Raw genomic sequence first — 20,555 nt, 5'->3', positions numbered from 1 at the left:
GTGCCACTCCGACTGAATCTCTTTCCACACTCTGAGCATTCAAAAGGTCTCTCCCCTGTGTGAGTTCTTTGATGCTGTTGGAGATGGCTTCTCTGATTGAATGTCTTTCCACACTCTGAGCATTGAAAAGGTCTCTCCTTTGCGTGAGTTCTTTTGTGGACTAGGAGCTTTGATCTGCAGCTAAAGAACCTTCTGCACCAAAAACATTTATGTGCCCTTATCATACTGTGCTTTGGAAGATGTACATTACCGTTTCTCATACCAGAGAAGACCTTTCTACTCTCTACGCAGAGTAATGGATTTTCTCTTGAATGAGTCCCACAATGGTTTTGAGAAAGATCTGATTTTTGTGAGTAGCTCTTGCCACAGCCTGTACAGCTATAAGGTTTCTCTCTTGTATATGTTTTTTGACGGCTACGTAGATCTGTTCTGTGAACATGATTCTTTCCAAAATCCAACCATTGATGGGTCTTCTTTCCAATGTGCATTTGCAGATGGATCTCATATTGGCTTTGATCGGTAAATGTCATCCCACATTCCAAGCACTGATGTGCTTCCTCTGCTGTTTGGATTAGTTCATGGAAATCCTCCCCTTGGCATGAAACTGGTTCATCCCTGTTTTCAGTCATGTGACTTCCTTTCTTCTTATTAGGCACACCTGGATTCCTGAACATTCCTTCCAAATCTTCATTCTGGACTTTATTTAGCACTGTCCCATCACCCTCATTCCACTGCTCATCCCCTGCTGGAATAAGAAGAGAAATCCTGTTAGAATCCACACACATTGATCTTCTCTAGAAGTTTCCTCTACACAAACAAGTTTCACTACATTATTGTACACTTTAAAAGGACATTCAAACCTGCTGCATCAGAACACCTGCTCACCTGACTGAGTTTGTTGGGATGAAACTGATGATTTCTGACTGAAGGTCTTTCCAAAGTCCACATTTTCATTTTTGTTCTCCCTGGAGCAGATTCTCCGGTTAGCAGGAAGACATTCATTTGTTCTTGTTTCGGCTGATCTTACTTCTTGGATTGGACTTTCACAGAAGCATCCTCCGTGAGACTGAACGGGCTTATCTGCTGTCTTGTCTAAATGGCTTCCCTCCTGTCTTGGTGGTCGATCTCTGTCCTCAACCTTTCCTTCAAAAACATAATCCTGGTCTTTTTCCACAGAGAACCCCTGGTTTCCCCCAACCATCTCCTGTCCATGTGCTGCTGGAAGAAAAAAAGAGGTCCAGTCAGCACTGCTCATTAATGGGTGACCATTTTCTTTATCAGATTGTGGGACAGAAGATTAGGTCTGAAAATTGTAATTATAGGTCTGAAAATTGTAATTATAGAATATTATAGATATTATAGAATATTATTATAGATATTATAGAATATTCAGGATCTATATAACCAATATGATCAAAGATTCAAGATGGTTTCCTCTCTCTCTAGGCCAACCGGTCAGCAGCAAATGTGTCAAAACTCCCCCGAACAGACACTTGAAAGTTCATAGGATTCATTGCTTATGTCAAGAAGGTAACGGAGGAGCGTTTTGAGGGGGATATAAATCCATATGGGGGGATAGAAAGACAGAGAAGACTCCTGCAAGGCTCAAAACAGAAAGCAGCAACACAGCCTGCATTCCCCAGCCCAACCCCCAAGAAACACAACTTGACATCCCGCTTCCCGTAAGGCCTTCCCCCTGGCTTGCTTGGGCAGGCTTGATGGAAAGCTTTGATGAGTCTTGGAGTCCTGACGTCAATCAGCATACTCCCACTCATCGTACCCAGGTAAAAATCCCTTCCAAGAGACTAAATATTGTAAGCGTTTTCAGAAAGGTGACCCGGCGTACTGAGGGCAGCAAGATTTTTATGGTTGGTCCACACCTCAAAAGGATGTTCCGTCCCCTCTAACCAGATGCTCTTCCTATAGCCTTGTCTCACATCAGACTACTTCCTAGGAAATCAGGGTTTAGTCCTTTTGAATTGATGTATGGTAGGCCTTGGAGCATGGGGCAAAATTCAGATTCTGAGAATAGAAATGCATGTGTAAACAGGAATCAGTCTACCAGAATAAGTGATGCGCTTGGGGGTTTGTATTGTCATCTCTTTTTGGGTACATGAAGGGGAATCTGCCAATGCCAACCAACACCTCTGTGCACCCGTTTCGGCCAGGAGATTGGATCTACCTCAGAAAGTGGACATCAGAACCACTCCAGGAAAAATGGAAGGGGCCTCACCAAGTTCTGCTAACCACAGCTGCAGCATTGAAACTGGAGAAGGTCAAGACTTGGACTCATCACTCCAGATGCAAGGCTGCTTGTGCTCCAGCAACTGAAGAGACAACAGCATCACAGACAGTGATCAGCAAAAGAGGAAAACAGGTCAAGCACCAGAGACTGTCTCTGATTGCGGAGCCACTGGGAGATCTGCGTTTCTTGTTTAATCAGAACTCTGATTCTAGCTAAAGCTGTCTTCTGTTTTCCTGGGTTGGGGGTGAAGTCTGCAGTGCGTTGAAAAATCCTGACAGTGTCTTTTTCCAATCACGTTCTGAATTTTGAGGGTCTTGTTGTTTTTAGTCCCACATTCTGAGGGGCTAAACCTATGGGTCAAGCATGCTCAAGCTTTGTTAGATCAATATGGAAATAATTCAGTTTTGCATTATGAACACCCACTGACTGCAGCAGAATCAGCTTTTGTGCCAGGCTTGATTAATGACACACAGCTGGTTAATATAGGTGCTCTGAACAGCATCGAGAAAAATCCTACATTGTTCTGGCCCCCGCATGCAGCTCCTAATGTTACTAGAATCAGATGGTTCAAATACAAGAAGAAGAAGTGTTTGGATTTATATCCCCCTTTCTCTCCTGAAGACTCAAAGGGGCTTACAATCTCCTTGCCCTTCCCACCTCACAACAAACACCCTGTGAGGTAGGTGGGGCTGAGAGAGCTCCGAGAAGCTGTGACTAGCCCAAGGTCACCCAGCTGGCGTGTGTGGGAGTGCACAGGCTAATCTGAATTCCCCAGATAAGCCTCCACAGCTCAGGTACACACCAGGATTATGTTTTGGTTGTTCCCACACGGGAGCCTGGTCTAGTCATCTTCCAGGCTATGCCAAACCTCAAGGTCATTTTCAACGGTTAGCAAATTGCTCTGGGTGCACTGATAAGTTTTGGTTATGAGGTAAGAATAATCAAAGCCACTATGCAAACTCAAAGGTTCCTTGGAATATGACTACTTTACATTTGTTGTATCCTGATATGCCAATTTTTGATGATTCGTGGAAGGGGGGATTCCATTTGTGCCAAACCTGTGGTTTTTCTTTGATGGCTGGGCCACTAATTACCATCCAGGACAGTTTCAGTGTGTGGGTGTGTGCTATCTGACCTTTCCTGTCCAGGAGATCACATCCCTACAAAAAAACAGGAGAGACTTAAGTAAGCCACTACGTCCTCTCCATTCAGATTTGGTTATAACAGATGTTCAATTTTCCAAAACAGAAACAAGCAGTGTTCTGACAGGCTCATTCTTTGGTGTGTTAACACTGGGATCCTATCCAGGGTTCATAGCACAAGAAAATTGCCAGAACATTATAGCACTGACACACAAGTTGGAGCGAACTATTAAGGCCACAGGTATTATAGTTAGAGAATTCCAATCAGAGATTGAAGAGCTGGGACAGAGTGGCAATTGGATTACTTGCTAACCAAACAAGGTGACTTTTGCAGTGTGGTGGGAAGGAAGGCGTGCAAAGTTACATTTTACAATTTGAACAAATCCACTGATGATCAGTTACACCACTTAACACAAATGATTCAAAACAATCAGGTAAGCTCTGCTGGAAGTTGGCCTTGGCTAACTTCTTGGCTGCCAAATGTGCTTGGTTAAAGGATGTTTTTGTAGTACTACCGCTACTAATTTGTATGGGAATTATGGCTTATGAGAGCATTGAAATTGTGTTTTTCTATGTTTTAATGAACATTAAAATGATAGTAAGATATATGAAAAGTATGCATGAAAAGTATTCTAGTAAAATAACATTTCATAGTAATTGCTATTATCATTTTTAACTTTTTAGTTAATAAGTTGTATGTAGGTGAAATCTTTTTACACTGGATATGTCTCTCCCTCAGTACAACCCTCCCTCAGGAATTTAGGCAACTGAGTATCTTAACACAAGCCAGACACTCCTTCAGCTCACTTCGAAGAGAGGCACCATGATGTCTTTGTTCAGAGAGGCAGAAGGATCATTTTGATTTTAGCTTACATCACAAGGGCTGGATCTTGGGAGAAATATGGTCTTTGTATCTATAAAAAATAAATATATTTGTCTGGCTGGGTGTGACTCTCTTAGAAAGAGAACTCCCTGTGGGAGATATTAATTCTACACAGTAAAAGTATTTCTTTTCTTTTAAAGCCTGAGTCTTTGGAATTTTTTCTACACCAGACTTTCCAAACATAACTGAGCAGGACTAAATAGAGGTTCAAGTCCTATAAGATATTTTCTCCCCCTTCCCCCAAGTGTATGGCAACTGAGAAATTAGGATGTGGCCTCTTCCAGAGTCGCCCAGCAATAACACTGGACTCAGCTGACACGGACAAATCAGGAAGCTTGAGTCGCTCTAGCTACATGTGCTGAATCTCGATTATGCTGCCATCCTGCTCAGTTGAGACAGGCCTCAATGCAACATGTTACTGTTCAACATTTTGATTCATGCATAATCCCAGAAATGTGTGATTCTGGCACCTGTGGAAGTTCCTTACCCAGAGAAGCCAGACTCCCATAATTCTCCAGTGTGACGTCTGCATAAAGAGCTCTTTGGACTGGATCTAGCAGTGCCCACTCTGCCTCTGTGAAAAACAGGGCCACGTCCTCAAAAGAAACCGGAGACTGAAAGAAAAGGCAGATTCAAGCTTCAGAGGTCATACAAGGACGAAATCCTGGGCGGGAAGGGGACATTTGGGGAGGGTTAAGGGTTTGAAAAGAGTGGCGTTCAGAGCCTCTTGCCTGGACCCCTGAGCACCAACTGCAGGAGAAAAATCCCCAAGAGAAAGGAGAGTGGACCCCATCTGTCCTTTGCTCATCCGCCATACCTGGACTGGACGTGCAGCAGCTGTTTTCACACCTCTAGAAACAGAACAGATCAACACTGCTTCTTCACTGCCTGAGAGGGAAAAGGAAGAAAGAATATTAGCCTCCACTCCCTATTCTATTGGCTTGTGTGAATCATGCTTCCTGCACCACGGTTCCCAGGTCTGTGAAACCTTACCCTATGTACACTCAGAAAGAAGACTCAGCCTTTCTGGTAAGTAGTGGGAAAGGCAGAAGAGAAACACAAGGTACCCATGAGCATTGGGGGACTATAGATGCTGCTGACACTGAGTGGGCCCTTTAGTCCAGGTCGGTGGAAGAAAAACAGGAAAATCATCTGAAAAATCACTATCACACCAGGTTAAAAAAACCAGACTTGAATTAAGTACGTGCAGTAGCAGAGGGTCATCTCAATGAGTGTCCATAGCATCTGCTGAGCCACTGATGTCACATCTGGATTTTTGGCCACAGGCAACATCAGCATGGCATCACACCCACCTCAAGCCCTGCCCACCCCCAGTCTAGCATCCCTCATCCAGGGCTCTATTTCCTACAGTGCCTAGTCAAACGGCCCAATAAGCATGAGCCCAAAACACATTTGCCCACTCTTCTTAGAACACGCAGACTTTGTTGATTCACAAGACTGAGGAACTGGGCAAAGATTTGTCTGCCGTTTTTTCGAGCAACCTTTGAGTCTCTAACAGAGAAAGGAAGGATATGAATATTGTAATCAATCAATCCATGAATTTTCTAATCCAGTTTCATGGGAATCCCAACTATTGAACATTGAGCACCATAATTTGGATGAAAAAGCGTTTCATTTTTTTCCTGACCAGAATTCTCTACCCAGCGAATTAACTGGGTGCCCCAATGCCATCGAGTCAGAATGAGTCCTTACCATGTGAGAGGGCATCTTGGGCACATTCCTGGCCCTGGTCCAGCTGCCCTTCCTCCAACGCAGCTCCTTCCAACTGAGCTTCCATCTTCACAGATAGACACAACCTCTGAAACAGCAGTAACAGCAACAAGGATAAGCGTTTTAAATTATACCCCACTTTTCTGGACATTAAAGAGTGTCAAAGTGGCTTACCAACTCCTTCCCTTCTTCTCGCCACAAACTATGCCTTGTGAGGTGGGTGGGGCTCAGTCAATTGGGAGAGGACTGTGACTAAACAAAGGACACCCAGCAGTCTTCATGTGGAGGAGCAGGCAAGCAGACCCAGTTTACCAAACTGGAGGCCACCACTTATTGGTTGGAGTGCAGAATTCAACCCAGTTCTCCAGAGTAGAGTCCACCTCTCTCAACCACCACACTAAGGAACGGATCTGGCCCTGTTCCCAGACACTGCATCTTTCTTTGAGTAGACTCAGTAGGGTTTTCTTTCAACAATGTTGAACTATCTGGAGGAATAAGAAATTCCCCAGGAAAAGGGATTGCTGACGCACCTTCTTAAATCTGCCATCCAGAGGATTAACACTTGGACAAATATCAGGCAGGGAAGCCTTAGGATAAGGTGTAGCTTGAATTGGACAGACATGGAAAGACAAGCCCTCACCTGTTCTACCTGCCTCTTCTCCTCTGCCTGACTCAGGAGGAAACCTTCGGCCAGGGCCACTGCTTGGGAACTGGTCTCAGGCCCACATCCTCTGACCCAACGCTGCATTTCCTGGGGCAGGACGGTCAGGAACTGCTCCAGGATCACCAGGTCCAGGATCTGCTTCTTGGAGTGCCTCTCTGGCTTCAGCCAGTGCTTGCAAAGCCCATGGAGCCGGCTGCAAACCTCTCGGGGCCCATCAGCATCACGGTAGCAGAACTGCCGGAAGCGTCGGCAAAGTCCTTCTGAGTTCACGGTCTCCTGATCCCAGACCTCTGGAACGGCTCTCTCCCAGAATTCAACACCACTGCTAGCTTGGAGGAGATAGGGATATTTTCTTGCTCTCTTGCCAAGTCCTCCTAGGTCCTGCTCTTCCATCTTTTCTTCTATAGGGTCGCCTCTGACTGTGAAAAGGTTCCTTTACTCACTTGGGTATGAAGAGTGGCTTCTTCCTGTGAGTGTTGGGGGTCAGTGGGTGGGAGGCAGAGATCAACATGTCAGAAGGAAAACAAAAGAGAATGGTGGCACATGGTGGATAAGAACAAAAGTGTGGTTTGTAATATTTCATGATACTACATACCCAGTGTTGTGAAATATGCCTGTTTGGTCCTTTGGGATATTTAGTTGTCCCTGGCTCTTTAAAGATGTGAGTGGCTCAGGCTGTCCCAGAGGCTCCATCCTCAGGCAAAGGGGTCTCCTGTTAGTGTAGGTTAAGTGTAAATGTTGTGCTGGCATGGAGTGGGATTACAGCACAGGTGTGGTTTGTGCTTGGATCGAGGCACAGGGGATGCTGGGATGAATGGAAGTTAGGAGGGGGGGCAGCAAACCCAGGGGATTTAAAGGCCTTACCTGGATATTGGCAACCCTGCATATGGAAGATGTTAGATGAGGGGAGCATCAGACAAAATCATTAGTTAGACCCGAACACAGGCCTCCCGTGACTGAGCCTTTGAGTTTCCCCTGTTGTGTTGCCCGGGGGTCTGTAACTCCCTTGCCTGGCAAAAAGACGCTGCTTCTGCCACTCAAAATTCAGTGTAGAAAGGACAATCTGGGCAATGATATTTGACAAGTCACCATCTTAATTTATTCTGTTTTATTATAATTAATAAGTTTATTGTGTGTGAGCTGCCCTGAGCCTGGCGTTATTCAAGAATGGGCAGGGTATCAAATTGAAGAAAATAAGTTAAAAATGGATAAAACAGCAGTGGAGCATGTGAAACGATTATCGTACCAGGTACACCTAACAGTTTGGACCCGTTTCCTGACTTCTGTCAAACCAGTTCTTTTAAGATGAACAGACTTGCAGCTCTGCTCGGCCTTGGTGTGTCGTCTGTTCTATCTTTTCGGGAGTTTCCTTGAATGTGCAACTTCATAAAAACGCGGGGTCTGTCCCTAAGCAACCCCCTCCCCAATCCAGCCCCCTCTTCTCTTACTTCCTCCACCCCACACCCCACACCCCACCCCACCCCGCGCCAAGAGGACTCGTCCAGACCCTCCGCAGCTTTCTTTTCCCTTCCGCAAATCTCAAATCCTAGCCAGGGCTCCGCAATGCAGGGAAGGGGCTGAATGTCATCCCCCCACCCCATGCCTTGTGCAAAGAGGAGGGGGGAAAGAGGGGCAGCCCCCTCCCCCAGCTATGATGTGGGGCGGCTCTCAGGGATCCGAGCCTCTTATCCCCCTTCCCCCCCACCCCACATTCCCCAGCCCTGCAATTCCGCCCCCCACGCAGCCCCCCAACTCCCCGTTGACTCACTCAGGGAAGGGGCTGCCGAAGGGGCTGCAGGAGTGGGGAAAAGGCCACAAACCCCAATCAGGGAGGAAGGAAGGAAGTGGCTTCCCCCGCCCCCTTTCCTGGAGGCCTTTCTAGGAGTTCGTCTCCTTGGTGAGGAGGCAGCCAGTGGGAGGGGGGCACGTCCTCCAAAGCCCTCCAAAGGGGGGGGGGGCGGGAGGAGCAGCTGGAAAGCGAGGGTGGGGGTGGGTGTGGGGTGGAGGAGACCAGGGGCATTAAGGGAGGGGGCAGATCGCCCCCCCAACCTTGAATAACCTCAGGCGATTGCCAGTGTTGCCCCTTCCTCACCCCCCTCCTCCTCCCAGGATGCCCCTCCCCAAGCAGGAAGAACAGATTTCCCCAGAGGCAGAAGGGGGTCTCCATGTCCAGCCCCTTCCTCCTTGCGGGTGGGGATGGGGTCTCCAGGAAGCCCCCTGGATCTGCCCCAGGGATCAGGGGGGCTGGATCCAGCTGCGGGTGGGAGGCTGGCATGGTGGTGGGGGGCAGGCAGGCAGGGCTTTGATAATAGAGGCATCTCCCCCCCCCCTCATGCCGCCCCCTCCCCCATTTCTTTTTATATCTGAACCTGGAGGTGGCAAACTTTCAGCGCTTCTTATATGAGGTTTGTCGTTTGGAGTTGATGGTTTTATATCAATTGCATTTTATCTTTGTCATTAGCTGCTGTGAGCCCGCTCTGGTGAGAAGGGTTCGATAGTAAATATAACAACAACAGCATTGCTGATCAACCCCTCTTTCTTCTTGTCCCCTGGTTGGGGGGATTCCCTTTTTCCTCCCCAATGGCCATTTTGCATGGAGAGGGAGAAATGTTATCTTAGTTGTAGCAAACACAGCAAGCCTCAGACGTGCTCACAGGACAGCAGTTGAGTTTAATAAAGAGAGAAGCCTGGAGACACTGAACACAGACAGAGAGCAAGAACTGCAAGAGAGCAACACCAACCGGCTCATGAGCATCAGGTGCGCCAGGGGAACAATCCTATTTAAAGGAACATTCCCGTTTTTCACACAGAAATAAAACATTAACATAAAATATATACAAAAGATACTTAAAAAGACACATCTTATACAAATACTACAATTGTCAAGGCTTATATCTTTCTGGTGAAAATACATGTCTGTGGGACACCTTTGTTCAGTTTGCAGAACGTGTGTTTCCCCATCCACGTCATTCACCTGTCTATTATCCTCTGTGCTCCCACTGGACATATTAAGGAGCTCACCATATTGCACACCTGCAGGCCCATGTTGCCTTTCGCCTCCATCATCATCTCCTGACACCCTTCTTTTACACCTCAACTTAGGTCTATTATGTCAATAACTACGTCCCTCAGGAGTCATCGCCTATATGTGCAGGGTTGATCACACTTTTCTGTTATAACAGGGGGAACTCGTTAGCCTGTACTGGGTCTCCTTCTTGTAAGGCCTTAAGGGGTTTTGCTGTATGATCATTAAAAGATTTCTGCCTTTGCTGAATTCTTTGAAGACCTTCTGTCACTCTTGTAGGTATTTAGTGCGCAGCAACTCAGTCCTTATTGGCAATTTGCTTCTTGTTATTCTGCCCATCAGCATCTGAGCTGGTGAATACACCATTGCGCTGTGGTCGTCTGAACCAATGTCGGTAGCTCCATCCACAGCTGTAGGAATGGTAATGGATGTGGGAATCCAGGAGAACTGGCTTAATGTTAGGCCTTGACCCTTGAATCAACAAAGGGGGTTGGATGGTTGGTCAGCAGCATTTATTGGAAGGCAACGAAGCACCCAGCTTACAAGAAGCCGGTTCTGACTGACCTGGCTTCCGCTCCCTTCTTTATTCAGAAAAAAATCCCCCTCCCACTTTCCCAAAGGATGTGAGAAAGAATTATTTCGGTACCTATGTAACCCCCATGCTCAGAATGGGTTGACCCAGAAAAAGGGGTGGGGCCTCAAAGCAGCAGGAGGCTGCAAAAACTCATGAAGTTGGAGGAAGCAAGGCTACCAGGCTGGGACCTTGATTTAATTCTTTATAAGCTCTTGTTTAAAGGCTTTCTGTGTATGTAGTTGATGGGAGTTCTTTTGGGGACCTTCATCATCTTGAAGCCAGTTCACCAAGCCTCTGAAGTCTTCATAAGCCAACCACCAGCAGGAAGAATTGGACTTGGCATTATCAACACACTGTAAATATAAGGACTTGGAAATTGAAACTTGACTAGAACCTTGAAGTGTTATATTAACTGTTAATGTTTACTAAGTGTCACATGTTAAGGAAAAGTAAACCATTTTGTTTTAAAAATTAGTTGTTGCAAACTCCTTCCAAGTTCTGCCCCACAGAACCCACAAGCAGAGGTTACACCTAGGCGCCCCAACGGCTGCAACAGATAGCGATACAGCCACCTGGACTTCCATCCCTACAAGTTGACGGAACCATTCCTATGGGAGAGGATGGGATAAACCTAGTTATCTACAAAGCGTGTGAAAGAGAGGAGAGTCCCCTTGCAACAGTGGAAACATATAGCAGGGTGAGTACCGTGTTTCCCCGAAAATAAGACAGTGTCTTATATTAATTTTTGCTCCCACAGATGCGCTATGTCTTATTTTCAGGGGATGTCTTATTTTTCTGTGTTCTGTTCGTCAGGCATGCTTCCAAACGAAAACTTTGCTACGTCTTACTTTCGGGAGATGCCTTATATTTTGCACTTCAGCAAAACCTCTACTACGTCTTATTTTCAGGGGATGTCTTATATTCGGGGAAACAGGGTACACATATTTTTTAGCAGTGATATTGACAGGAATGCATTTCAATGACTCAGATACCATCAGGCTACATTGGCTTAGGGATGCACCTCAACCAACTAGCTGCCGTCCCCAACACTACTTTAAGATGCAATTTGTAACTTTAAGGAGCAAAACAAAAGAGAGAGGGCGGCTCCTTCCCTCTTGCTGCATAACATTGATTATTAGCAGGTTGGTCACTGAATGCATGAAACTGCCTAATACCGAATCTGACCTTCAGTCCAGCAAAATGGGTATTGTCCACTCAGGCTGGCAACAGCTCTCCGGGGTCTTCCCCTTCACCTACCGTCAGATCCTGTTTTAGCTGAAGATGAGCAAACGTAGGACCTCCTGCATGCAGAATGTCAGCTCCACCACTGAGGCACAGCCCCTCCCCAAAGAGAGAACTTTTCCAACTACTGTTCTTTGACGTGCTTTAGACAGAGATGCCAGAAATTGCACGTGGGCCCTGCTGTGTGCCAAGGACTGTCTGCTACCCAGTTGCCCCCTTCCCACATTATAGGATATTTTTTGCAGTGTTTTCATATCAGTAACTAAGCCAAACTCAAAGGATGCCCATCAATGCTGCTGTTGTTATATTTACTATCGAACCCTTCTCACCAGGGCGGGCTCACAGCAGCTAATAACAAAGATAAAATACAATTGATATAAAACCATCAACTCCAAACGACAAACCTCATATAAGAAGTGCTGAAACATGGGTGCTGTGTGGTTTCCGGGCTGTAAGGGTGTGTTCTAGCAGCATTCTCTCCTGACGTTTCGCCTGCATCTGTGGCTGGCATCATGATAAACAATACACTTCAACAATATAGCAATAACAAACAGTAACAGTAATAAAATACATAAGACTAAATAGAACCAATTTCAGATGGCGACTAAGCATTTCAGACTATACAAATTATAAAAACAAAAACAGCAGCATTAACAGACAATTCAGGTATCAACTAAATCCATACAATATCTAATACATCAATATAAATCAATACATTAGCAACATCAGAGTAGCAATACACAACAATCAAGTAGAAATATATTGATACATTTCCAACCAAATGTTTCCAACGCATCAATATATAAACTTAAAATATTCCTGGAGATTCCTGGAGAACTGGACAAAGCATTATCTTGTGCTAGGTAATTGTTATGTTTACTTAATTGCTGTAAGAGACGTATCAACTGTATGAGAGTTTGTATGCATGAATATGGTGTATAAATGAATAATTTCATATTTTGATAGAATGTTTTTCATATTGTTCACATGTTCACATTATTAAATGTTAGCACTTTGGTATATCCCTTCCAGTCCCTTCCAGTCCGGCTTCCGTGCTGGGCATGGGACGGAGACCGTTCTCATCGCCATCACAGATATGCTCCGCATGCAGCTGGACCGAGGCGGATCGGCGCTGCTGGTGTTGCTTGATCTCACAGCAGCGTTTGATGTGGTCGATCACGACCTTTTGATCCACCGCCTGGCTGCCTCTGGAATACGAGGCACTGTCCTTAAATGGATTGCCTCGTTTCTCCAGGGTCGGGGCCAGCAGGTATGGTGCGGGGATGAGGCCTCCCACAGAGCCCCACTTAATTGTGGGGTTCCTCAGGGGGCCTTGCTTTCCCCGCTCTTATTTAACATCTACATGCGACCCCTTGCTCAGCTGGTGCGGAGTTTTGGGCTGGTTTGTCACCAATATGCGGATGACACCCAGCTCATTCTGTTGATGGAGGGGGGAGCGGCCTCCGCCCCTGCAGCTCTACAGCACTGTTTGGAGTCGGTTGCTGGTTGGTTGAGACAGAGTAGGTTAAAGCTTAATCCAACGAAGACGGAGGTCCTTTGGCTGGGCCGGGGGGAGAGACCGAGGGAATTTCAGCCGCCTATTTTGGAGGGGGTCACGTTGACCCCAACATCCCTGGCTCGCAGCCTGGGGGTCCGCCTGGACTCTTCATTATCAATGGAGAGCCAGGTGGCCCATGTTACCCAGGTTGCGTTTTTCCATCTTCGCCAGGCGCGGCGGCTGGCTCCCTATCTCTCCCAGTCCGACCTGGCCACTGTGATCCATGCGACGGTCACCTCGAGGCTGGATTACTGTAACTCGCTCTACGCAGGCCTTCCCTTGCGACTGATCCGGAAGCTGAAGCTGGTCCAGAATGCAGCGGCACGGCTCTTAACAGGTGGTGGTTATTCAGACCATATCACCCCTGTGCTGTGCCGTCTGCACTGGCTTCCGGTGGAGTTCCGGATCGTTTTCAAGGTGCTGGTATTAACCTTTAAGGCCTTACGCGGCATGGGGCCCACATACCTGCGAGACCGCATCACCCCTTATGTCCCACATAGACCACTGCGCTCGACAACAGCGGATTTACTGGTGACCCCTGGCCCCGCGACGATACGGCTGGCCTCAACCCGGGCCAGAGCCTTTACGGCTCTGGCCCCTGCCTGGTGGAACGCTTTGCCTCCAGCAGTGCGGGCCCTGCGGGACCTTAACGAGTTCCGCAGGGCCTGCAAGACGGAGCTATTCCACCGGGCTTTTGGGGAGGCCGGCCGTGGATCCACTGCCCCCTACCGAAACCGTAATCAGAACTGAAATTGAGACTGCCATTCCATCTTGCTATAGCCGGGCCTGATTTATTTGTTGATTCCATCGCAGGCCCTGCCTACTCCCTCCCTTCTTTCCCTTTTGCCTTTGATTGGGCGCCTGTCCAATTAACTTGCCCATAACCGGGCTGTTAATTTATAGTTTTATTGTGTAAACTGTTGTTTAGGTTTTAAATGATTTAGTGTTTTATGCTGTTGCCTTGTTGCTTGTTTAAACAGCCATGTTGTGAGCCGCCTTGAGCCCTTCGGGGATAAGGTGGCCTATAAGTTTAATAAAATAAAAAATAAAATAAAATATATCGAGGTTTGCTAAATAGGGCATATATTTCCAATGATTCAGCTCCGAGCAAGACTCTCAGCCCTAGAAGCCTTGGAGTAGCAGCGGTAACGGCCATGGTAGAAAAGGACTGCATCCAAGATGGTATTTGCTGCAAAGGATGCTGCCTTCAGAATTCTGGAGGCGCCCTTGTGAAGCCATTTTATTTCCTCAGTTAGCAGTTCAATAAGGTTTCTGGCCCATGCTGGCTCTGGACACAGTAGATGCCGCAGATGAGGCCTTGATTGCCATAGCCATGGCTTCATGGGTTTCCTGGTCAGGTGATTAGCCCTTCTACCAAGACTGTCTCTAATAGTGTGCCCCCCCCAATCTTCAGTGACCCAATCATTGGATGGGAGGGACGCACGAGAGGAACCTCCACGCGGAGGTGGCTGGTATATGCAGGGGCTCCATACATCGCTTAAGAACACGCGGAAGTTGACTATTCGATATTGGTTTGGCCCATTCTGCCTTCACCTGAGTTTCTCAAATATTTCCTTCGGGGCGACCTGGGGAAAAAAATCCCTGATCCCCTGTGGGTGGACCTCAGCTCTGGGTCCCGTGCTTACCTTCTGCTTCGCTTTGGCTAAGAATTCTCAAATTACATGCAGTGACTGGCTTGCTTAACAGATACTGATAGTCTTCCTGTCTGAAGAACCTGAGGGACTACTTTGCCACCTGGATCTCCTCCTCTGCCTCATCCTGAGATACAAACTCCCCTTCCTCCTTGGAGTTCGACTCTCAATTAGCAGATGGAGAGGAATTCGCTCTTTAGCGGGCTTAATCTGGCCCTTTTCCTAGCAGCCCTGGGGATCAAGGGGGCAGAAAAAGGTAGCCTCAGACTTCTGTATCAATTCCCCACCCCTTCCTGAGGAAGCCCTGCTTGGCCATAGCTAATGGTACGCAACAAGCCGCTTTCTTCGAGGAGGGGGACCACGTCCTCCCTCATGATGGTCCTAAACGCCTCCAGCAGCTCAATTTCTATGAGGGTCTACCCCAGGACCTGGGGGGGTTACCGTGGGGCCTTGTGTTGAGGTCGGAGCTCTCTGCAGGCTGCACGGGGTGCTCCGTGGTTTCTGGTGTTTTTGTGGAAACTGCGTGTCCCGCTATAGCTACCATTGTTAGTCTCCTCGCTCTTCAATACTCCATTTAGTGGCTTTTGCCGCGACATGTGGAATGGCTGCCGCCTCGTGGCTGGCAAAGGCTTGAGGAGCCCTCTCAGAGGACATGGTCGCTTTTGCTGTGAGGTGAGGCTCCGTGGGCATTGCCGGAGCCTCAGGCTCTTGCTCCAAGGAAAGATGAAAGGAAAGAGAAGGGAAAGGAAGGGAGGCTGTCAATGTGCCACGATAGCTGCCTCAGCCTTATGCCTGGTGGAACAGTTCTGTCTTAAAAGGCCTTGCGAAACTGTACCGTATCCTACAGGACTCTGGTCTCCCCAGACTGAGGGCTCCACCAGGTGGGGGCCAGAGCATCCCACCCAGGGTCATGAATAGTCAGGTTATTCATTAAAAGATGAAAAGAAGCAGGTATGTCTCTTCTGAGATGGAGCAAAAATGAACGTCCAGATACAGAAAGTCACAAAATAGTCAGAAATAAACAACTTTATTAAGGGACAGCAATACAGAGAAGTTTGCAGAAAACTGGAAACATTTTCGGACTGTCTATTGAAAAATAGGGTAGAAGAGAAATAAGGGCAGGATTTGAGATCTAAAAGAAAACAGGAGTTTGAATTAGAATACCCACGATACAGAGGTGTAACCGGATACATTGTTGTACTTCTCAAACAGATGCATAAACCTACAATGGATTAGAATCTCGAACAAGGAGACAGCGTGGAAGTCATTATATAGCTTTATGGCGTGTAGTTTGGTTAAGCTATAACAGGTTTAGTCTTCGAAGCTATTGGAAGGTTGGTTTTGGGGGGGAGGGTTCAGTGTGTGTTCCCCTTTGTAGTTTTTCTTTTAGTCTGTATTACACGTAATGGTTGTTATGTAACTGTATGTATTGCACTTTTTTTTTATGGGGAAGAAATAAAAAAAGATAAATTATTGAACAAAAAATAGCATGATCCTCTGAAGATGCTTTCAGCCACAGGCGCAGGCTTAAACGTCAGGAGAGAATGCTGCTAGAATTGCTCTAGCCAATACACGCCCTCGAAAACACACAGCACCCAAGTGATTCCGGCCGTGAAAGCCTTCGACAATACCAAAAATAAAGTATTCTGAAAATTACAAAAAAGGTTTATATTTCTTTAAGCACACAAAACAACCAAGGTAACTGTCAGGATATCGCTCGAGGGGGGGGCAGGGAGGGACGACATTGGTGAGCACTTTCTGGGTGAGCTGTTCTCTGGCTTTTGCAGGTGCTTTCTTTTAAGAACATAAGAACGAAATTTTGCTGGATCAGTAACTGAGTCCATCTAGTCCACAGCTCTTCGCTACCTCAAGAGTATTCACCAGGTGCCTTTGGGAGCTCACATGCAGGAGGTGAAAAGCACGGGTTCGCTGCTGCTGCTGCTCCCCAAGCACCTGGGTTCAAGCTAAGGCATTTGCAAATCTCAAATCATGTTGAGGATCAAGAACTATCAACTAAGACGCCCAAATCTCTTTTCCTGGTCTTTGATTGATAGCACTAACCCCTGTGGAAGGTATGTGAAGTTCGGATTTTTTTTTGCCCCTATGTGCATCACTGTACATTTTGCTACACTGAACTGTGGACATTTTGCCATTTCTAAAATTCAATCACCCACTTATAAAGGTTCGGCTTGGAGCTCTTTGCAATCCTTTGGAGGTTCTTACCAATCTCTACATAATTTGGTATCATCCACAAACTTTGGCCACCACGCATCTACACCCCCCTACTGCCAGGTCATTGATGAATAGGTTAAAGAGCATTGTTCCCAAAGCGGATCCAGGCGGGACACCAGGCCCTACATGTCTCCATGGTGAGAACTACCCATTTACACCTCACCCTTTGCTGCTGTTTCTCAACCAATTTTTAATCCATAGGAAGACTTCCTGACCTTGTGGTCAAGACAGGCTCCCAGCATGGCTTCTAACAGAAACACTGGTTCACAAGAGTGTTGGGATTGCTAGAACATGTTATCAAGAGTTTTGGCGGTCTTTCGCCAGAACTCTCTTCCTCTGTCTCTCGCTCGTCATGAATAAAGTCTTTGATTCTTCATTTGCTTTGTTGTCTGAACATGGATCTGACAGTAACAAGTATCCTTTACCAGGGGCTGGGCTTTCTGAATAGCTGAGGAGGGTCTCCTTGGAAATCATCAGAGAAAGTTCCAAGGCTCAAGCTTCCTTGCCAGGCCTTGTCTGGGGGGTATGAAGAACAGTCATCATTTTAGGGAGTGGGACAGGGAAGATGAAAGGTTGGCTGGTTTATTTTCATGTCATTTATTTAAAGACATGTATGTCGCATGTAGGCTTTCAGACAAAATAGTGGAACAATAATGGAAATACACGGGAAATAAAAAATCTCAATAGTTTAACAAAAATGAAATATTAAATACAGATTATAAGATAAGCAACTTAAAACTCCAAGTAAAATACCAAAAGAACCACTGGGCTTTTAACCAGGTTTGGTTTTTAACTTGGCTCAGAATGAAAGATAGGCTGAATTTTTTACACAACCAAGATATATTTTGCAATGGGTAAGTCAAGAGAGATAGGACTTTGTATTTTGTCTTAACCCTTGCTGGTTTAGCCCAGTTCCTGCCATATGATTTTTTACAGAGCCCTTCTCAAGCAGTGGCATAGTGGTTAAGAGCAGGTGCACTTTAATCTGGAGAAACTGGTTTGATTCCTTGCTCTGCCACTAGAGCTGTGGAAACCAGATTGGCCTATGCACTCCAACACATGCCAGCTGAGTGATCTTGGGCAAGTCACAGTTCTTCAGAGCTCTCCAAGCAGCCAATATATATTTTGTCATAACCTCGCTGGGTTAGGCCAGTTCCTGCCATATTGTTTTTTATGGGGCTCTTGCTCAACCACTAGAGCTGTGGAGGATTATCTGGGGAACTAGATTAGCCTGTGCATTCCAATACATACCAGCTAGGTGACCTTGGGCTAGTCACAGTTCTTCAGAGCTCTCTCAGCCCCACCCACCTCACAGTGTTTTTGTTGTGGGGAGGGGGGGGAACAGAAAGAAGATTGTAAACCTCTTTGTGTCTCTTTACAGGAAAGGCGGGATATAAATCCAAACTCTTGTTCTTCTTTCGGCCTGAGAAGGAGTTATCAAGTCAAAAATGTTTTCTCCCACTTGGAATGCGTATGTCTGAGTGAAACGGCCTTTGCTTTCCTCCTCCTTCTCTCCCCCCTCCTACCTCCACCTTCTCTGAGAATTCTGTGTCCTGCCTGAGTAGTGGGATGGAGGGGCCTGAGATATTTCTGCTGGGAATAGATAATCTGCTGCTTGTAAGGATCTGAGTTCAGACAATAAATAAATCATCTTTCCTATGGTTGCCATACATAAAACACGAACTGTACTTTTAAAGTATTGATTCCTGTCTTTGGGAAAGGCTAGGGCTCTGACACAATTCTGGAAAGAAGATTAAGTGGCTGATAATCCCCAGAATGGCTGGGAAAAAGTAGAAAGAGGAGGCGGGTGGTTATAAGTTAAATTCTTGAACTGTGGAAAGGCTATTTATGTAGCCTAATGAAATTAAAAACCTTGATGGATGAGTGAAAAAACTAACTGCTAAAGAAAAAGAAGAAGCAAAAGATAACAAAAAAGGAATCAACAGCCTCAATTCACCATTCCAGCAATGTGCACAAAGGAATAAAGAGAACTCAGAGTGAAGAAGCAAAGAACACAAAAAGAACACAACTAGCCATGCAGAGTGAATCTCTTTCCACACACTTAGCATATAAAAGCACTTTCTGCTATCCAGGGGGTGCCCAACAATCTATTATGAGAAGAAGGGGATCAAATCGGGGTGCCTCATTGAAGAGTGGACAGGGACATTACAATGAGCACCAGCAAAGTTGTCTCCCTTTGTATGAGTTCTTTGATGCTGTTGAAGATGGCTATTCTGACAGAATCTTCGTCTTTGGGAAAGGAATTGAGAATAAAACTGCAAAGATTGTCATGCCCTCTTTATAAAGTCGCGGGTGCTAATCGCGACTTTGAGCATTGTGGTCCAGTTCTATCACGATTCTCAAAAAAAGGATATTGAGGAGATAGAAAAAGTGCAGAGAAGGGCAACAAGGGATGATTGAGGGACTGGAGCACCTTCCCTATGAGGAGAGGCTGCAGCATTTGGGACTCTAATTTGGAGAGGAGACGGCTGAGGGGGGATATGATTGAAGTCTATGTACCATGCATGGGGTAGAAAATGTTGACAGAGAGAAATTTTTCTCTCTTTCTCAATAATACTAGAACCAGGGGGCATATTCATTGAAAAATGCTGGGGGGAAGAATTAGGACTAATAAAAGGAAACACTTCTTCATGCAACGCAGGATTGGTGTTTGGAATATGCTGCACACAGGAGGTGGTGATGACCCCACTAACCCGGATAGCTTTAAAAAGGGCCAGACAGATTTATGGAGGAGAAGTAGATTTTATGGCTACCAATCTTGATCCCTCTTTGACTTGAGATTGCAAATGCCTTAACAGACCAGGTGTTTCTCGGGAGCAACAGCCGCAGAAGGCCATTGCTTTCACCTCCTGCATGTGAGCTCCCAAAGGCACCTGGTGGGGCACTGCGAGTAGCAGAGAGCTGGACTAGATGGACTCTGGTCTGATCCAGCTGGCTTGTTCTTATGTTCTTAATCTCTTTCCACACACTAAGCATTCAAAAGGACTCTCCTTTGTGTGAGACCTTTGATGCCTTTGAAGATTGCTACTCCAACTGAATGTCTTTCCACACTCCGGGCATTGAAAAGATCTCTCCTTTGTGTGAGTTGTTTGATGCATTTGAAGAGTGCTATTTTGACTAAACCTCCTTCCACAGTCTGAGCATTCAAAAGGTCTTTCTTTTGTGTGAGTTCTTTGATGCTGTTGAAGATGGGCATTTCGGACTAAATCTCTCTTTCCACACCCTGAGCATTCAAAAGGTGTCTCATTTGTGTGAGTCCTTTGATTGCGTTGAAGACTATCACTATAACTGAATCTCTTTCCACACACTAAGCATTCAAAAGGTCTCTCGTTTGTGTGAGTTCTTTGATGCCGTTGAAGACTGCCATTGCAATTGAATCTCTTTCCACACTCTGAGCATTCAAAAGGTCTCTCGTTCGTGTGAGTTCTTTGATGCATTTGAAGACTGCTATTTCAACTGAATCTCTTTCCACAATCTGAGCATTCAAGAGGTCTCTCCTTTGTGTGAGTTCTTTGATGCTGTTGAAGAGTGCTACTCTTAATGAATCTCTTTCCACACTCTGAGCATTCAAAAGGTCTCTCCTTAG

At 46.2% G+C, this 20,555-nt stretch overlaps 2 protein-coding genes and 1 long non-coding RNA gene across 3 annotated transcripts in view; 1 reads left to right on the top strand and 2 right to left on the bottom strand.

The window, feature by feature from the left end:
* Window positions 1–20,555, top strand: part of LOC125431935 (zinc finger protein 383-like) — a 190,526-nt gene that overhangs the window by 78,479 nt on the left and 91,492 nt on the right. The window lies entirely within an intron of this gene.
* LOC125431939 lies at window positions 5,182–6,661 on the bottom strand. Its single transcript, XR_007244366.1, has 3 exons — window positions 6,642–6,661; window positions 5,984–6,089; window positions 5,182–5,782 (listed from the first exon to the last, which is right to left on the bottom strand). It is a non-coding gene; the product is annotated as an uncharacterized LOC125431939 (long non-coding RNA).
* Window positions 20,469–20,555, bottom strand: part of LOC125431936 (zinc finger protein 664-like) — a 46,401-nt gene continuing 46,314 nt past the window's right edge. Inside the window, exon 7 of the mRNA XM_048495181.1 lies at window positions 20,469–20,547. Coding sequence (XP_048351138.1) covers window positions 20,537–20,547 — 11 coding nt within the window. The 3' untranslated portion in view covers window positions 20,469–20,536. The remainder of the gene's footprint in view (window positions 20,548–20,555) is intronic.

This window comes from Sphaerodactylus townsendi, linkage group LG04 (assembly GCF_021028975.2).
Source record: "Sphaerodactylus townsendi isolate TG3544 linkage group LG04, MPM_Stown_v2.3, whole genome shotgun sequence".
NCBI classification, from domain to species: Eukaryota; Metazoa; Chordata; class Lepidosauria; order Squamata; family Sphaerodactylidae; genus Sphaerodactylus; species Sphaerodactylus townsendi.
The sequence above is the reverse complement of the archived record's forward strand: the minus strand, read 5'-3'. Positions and strand labels throughout refer to the sequence as shown.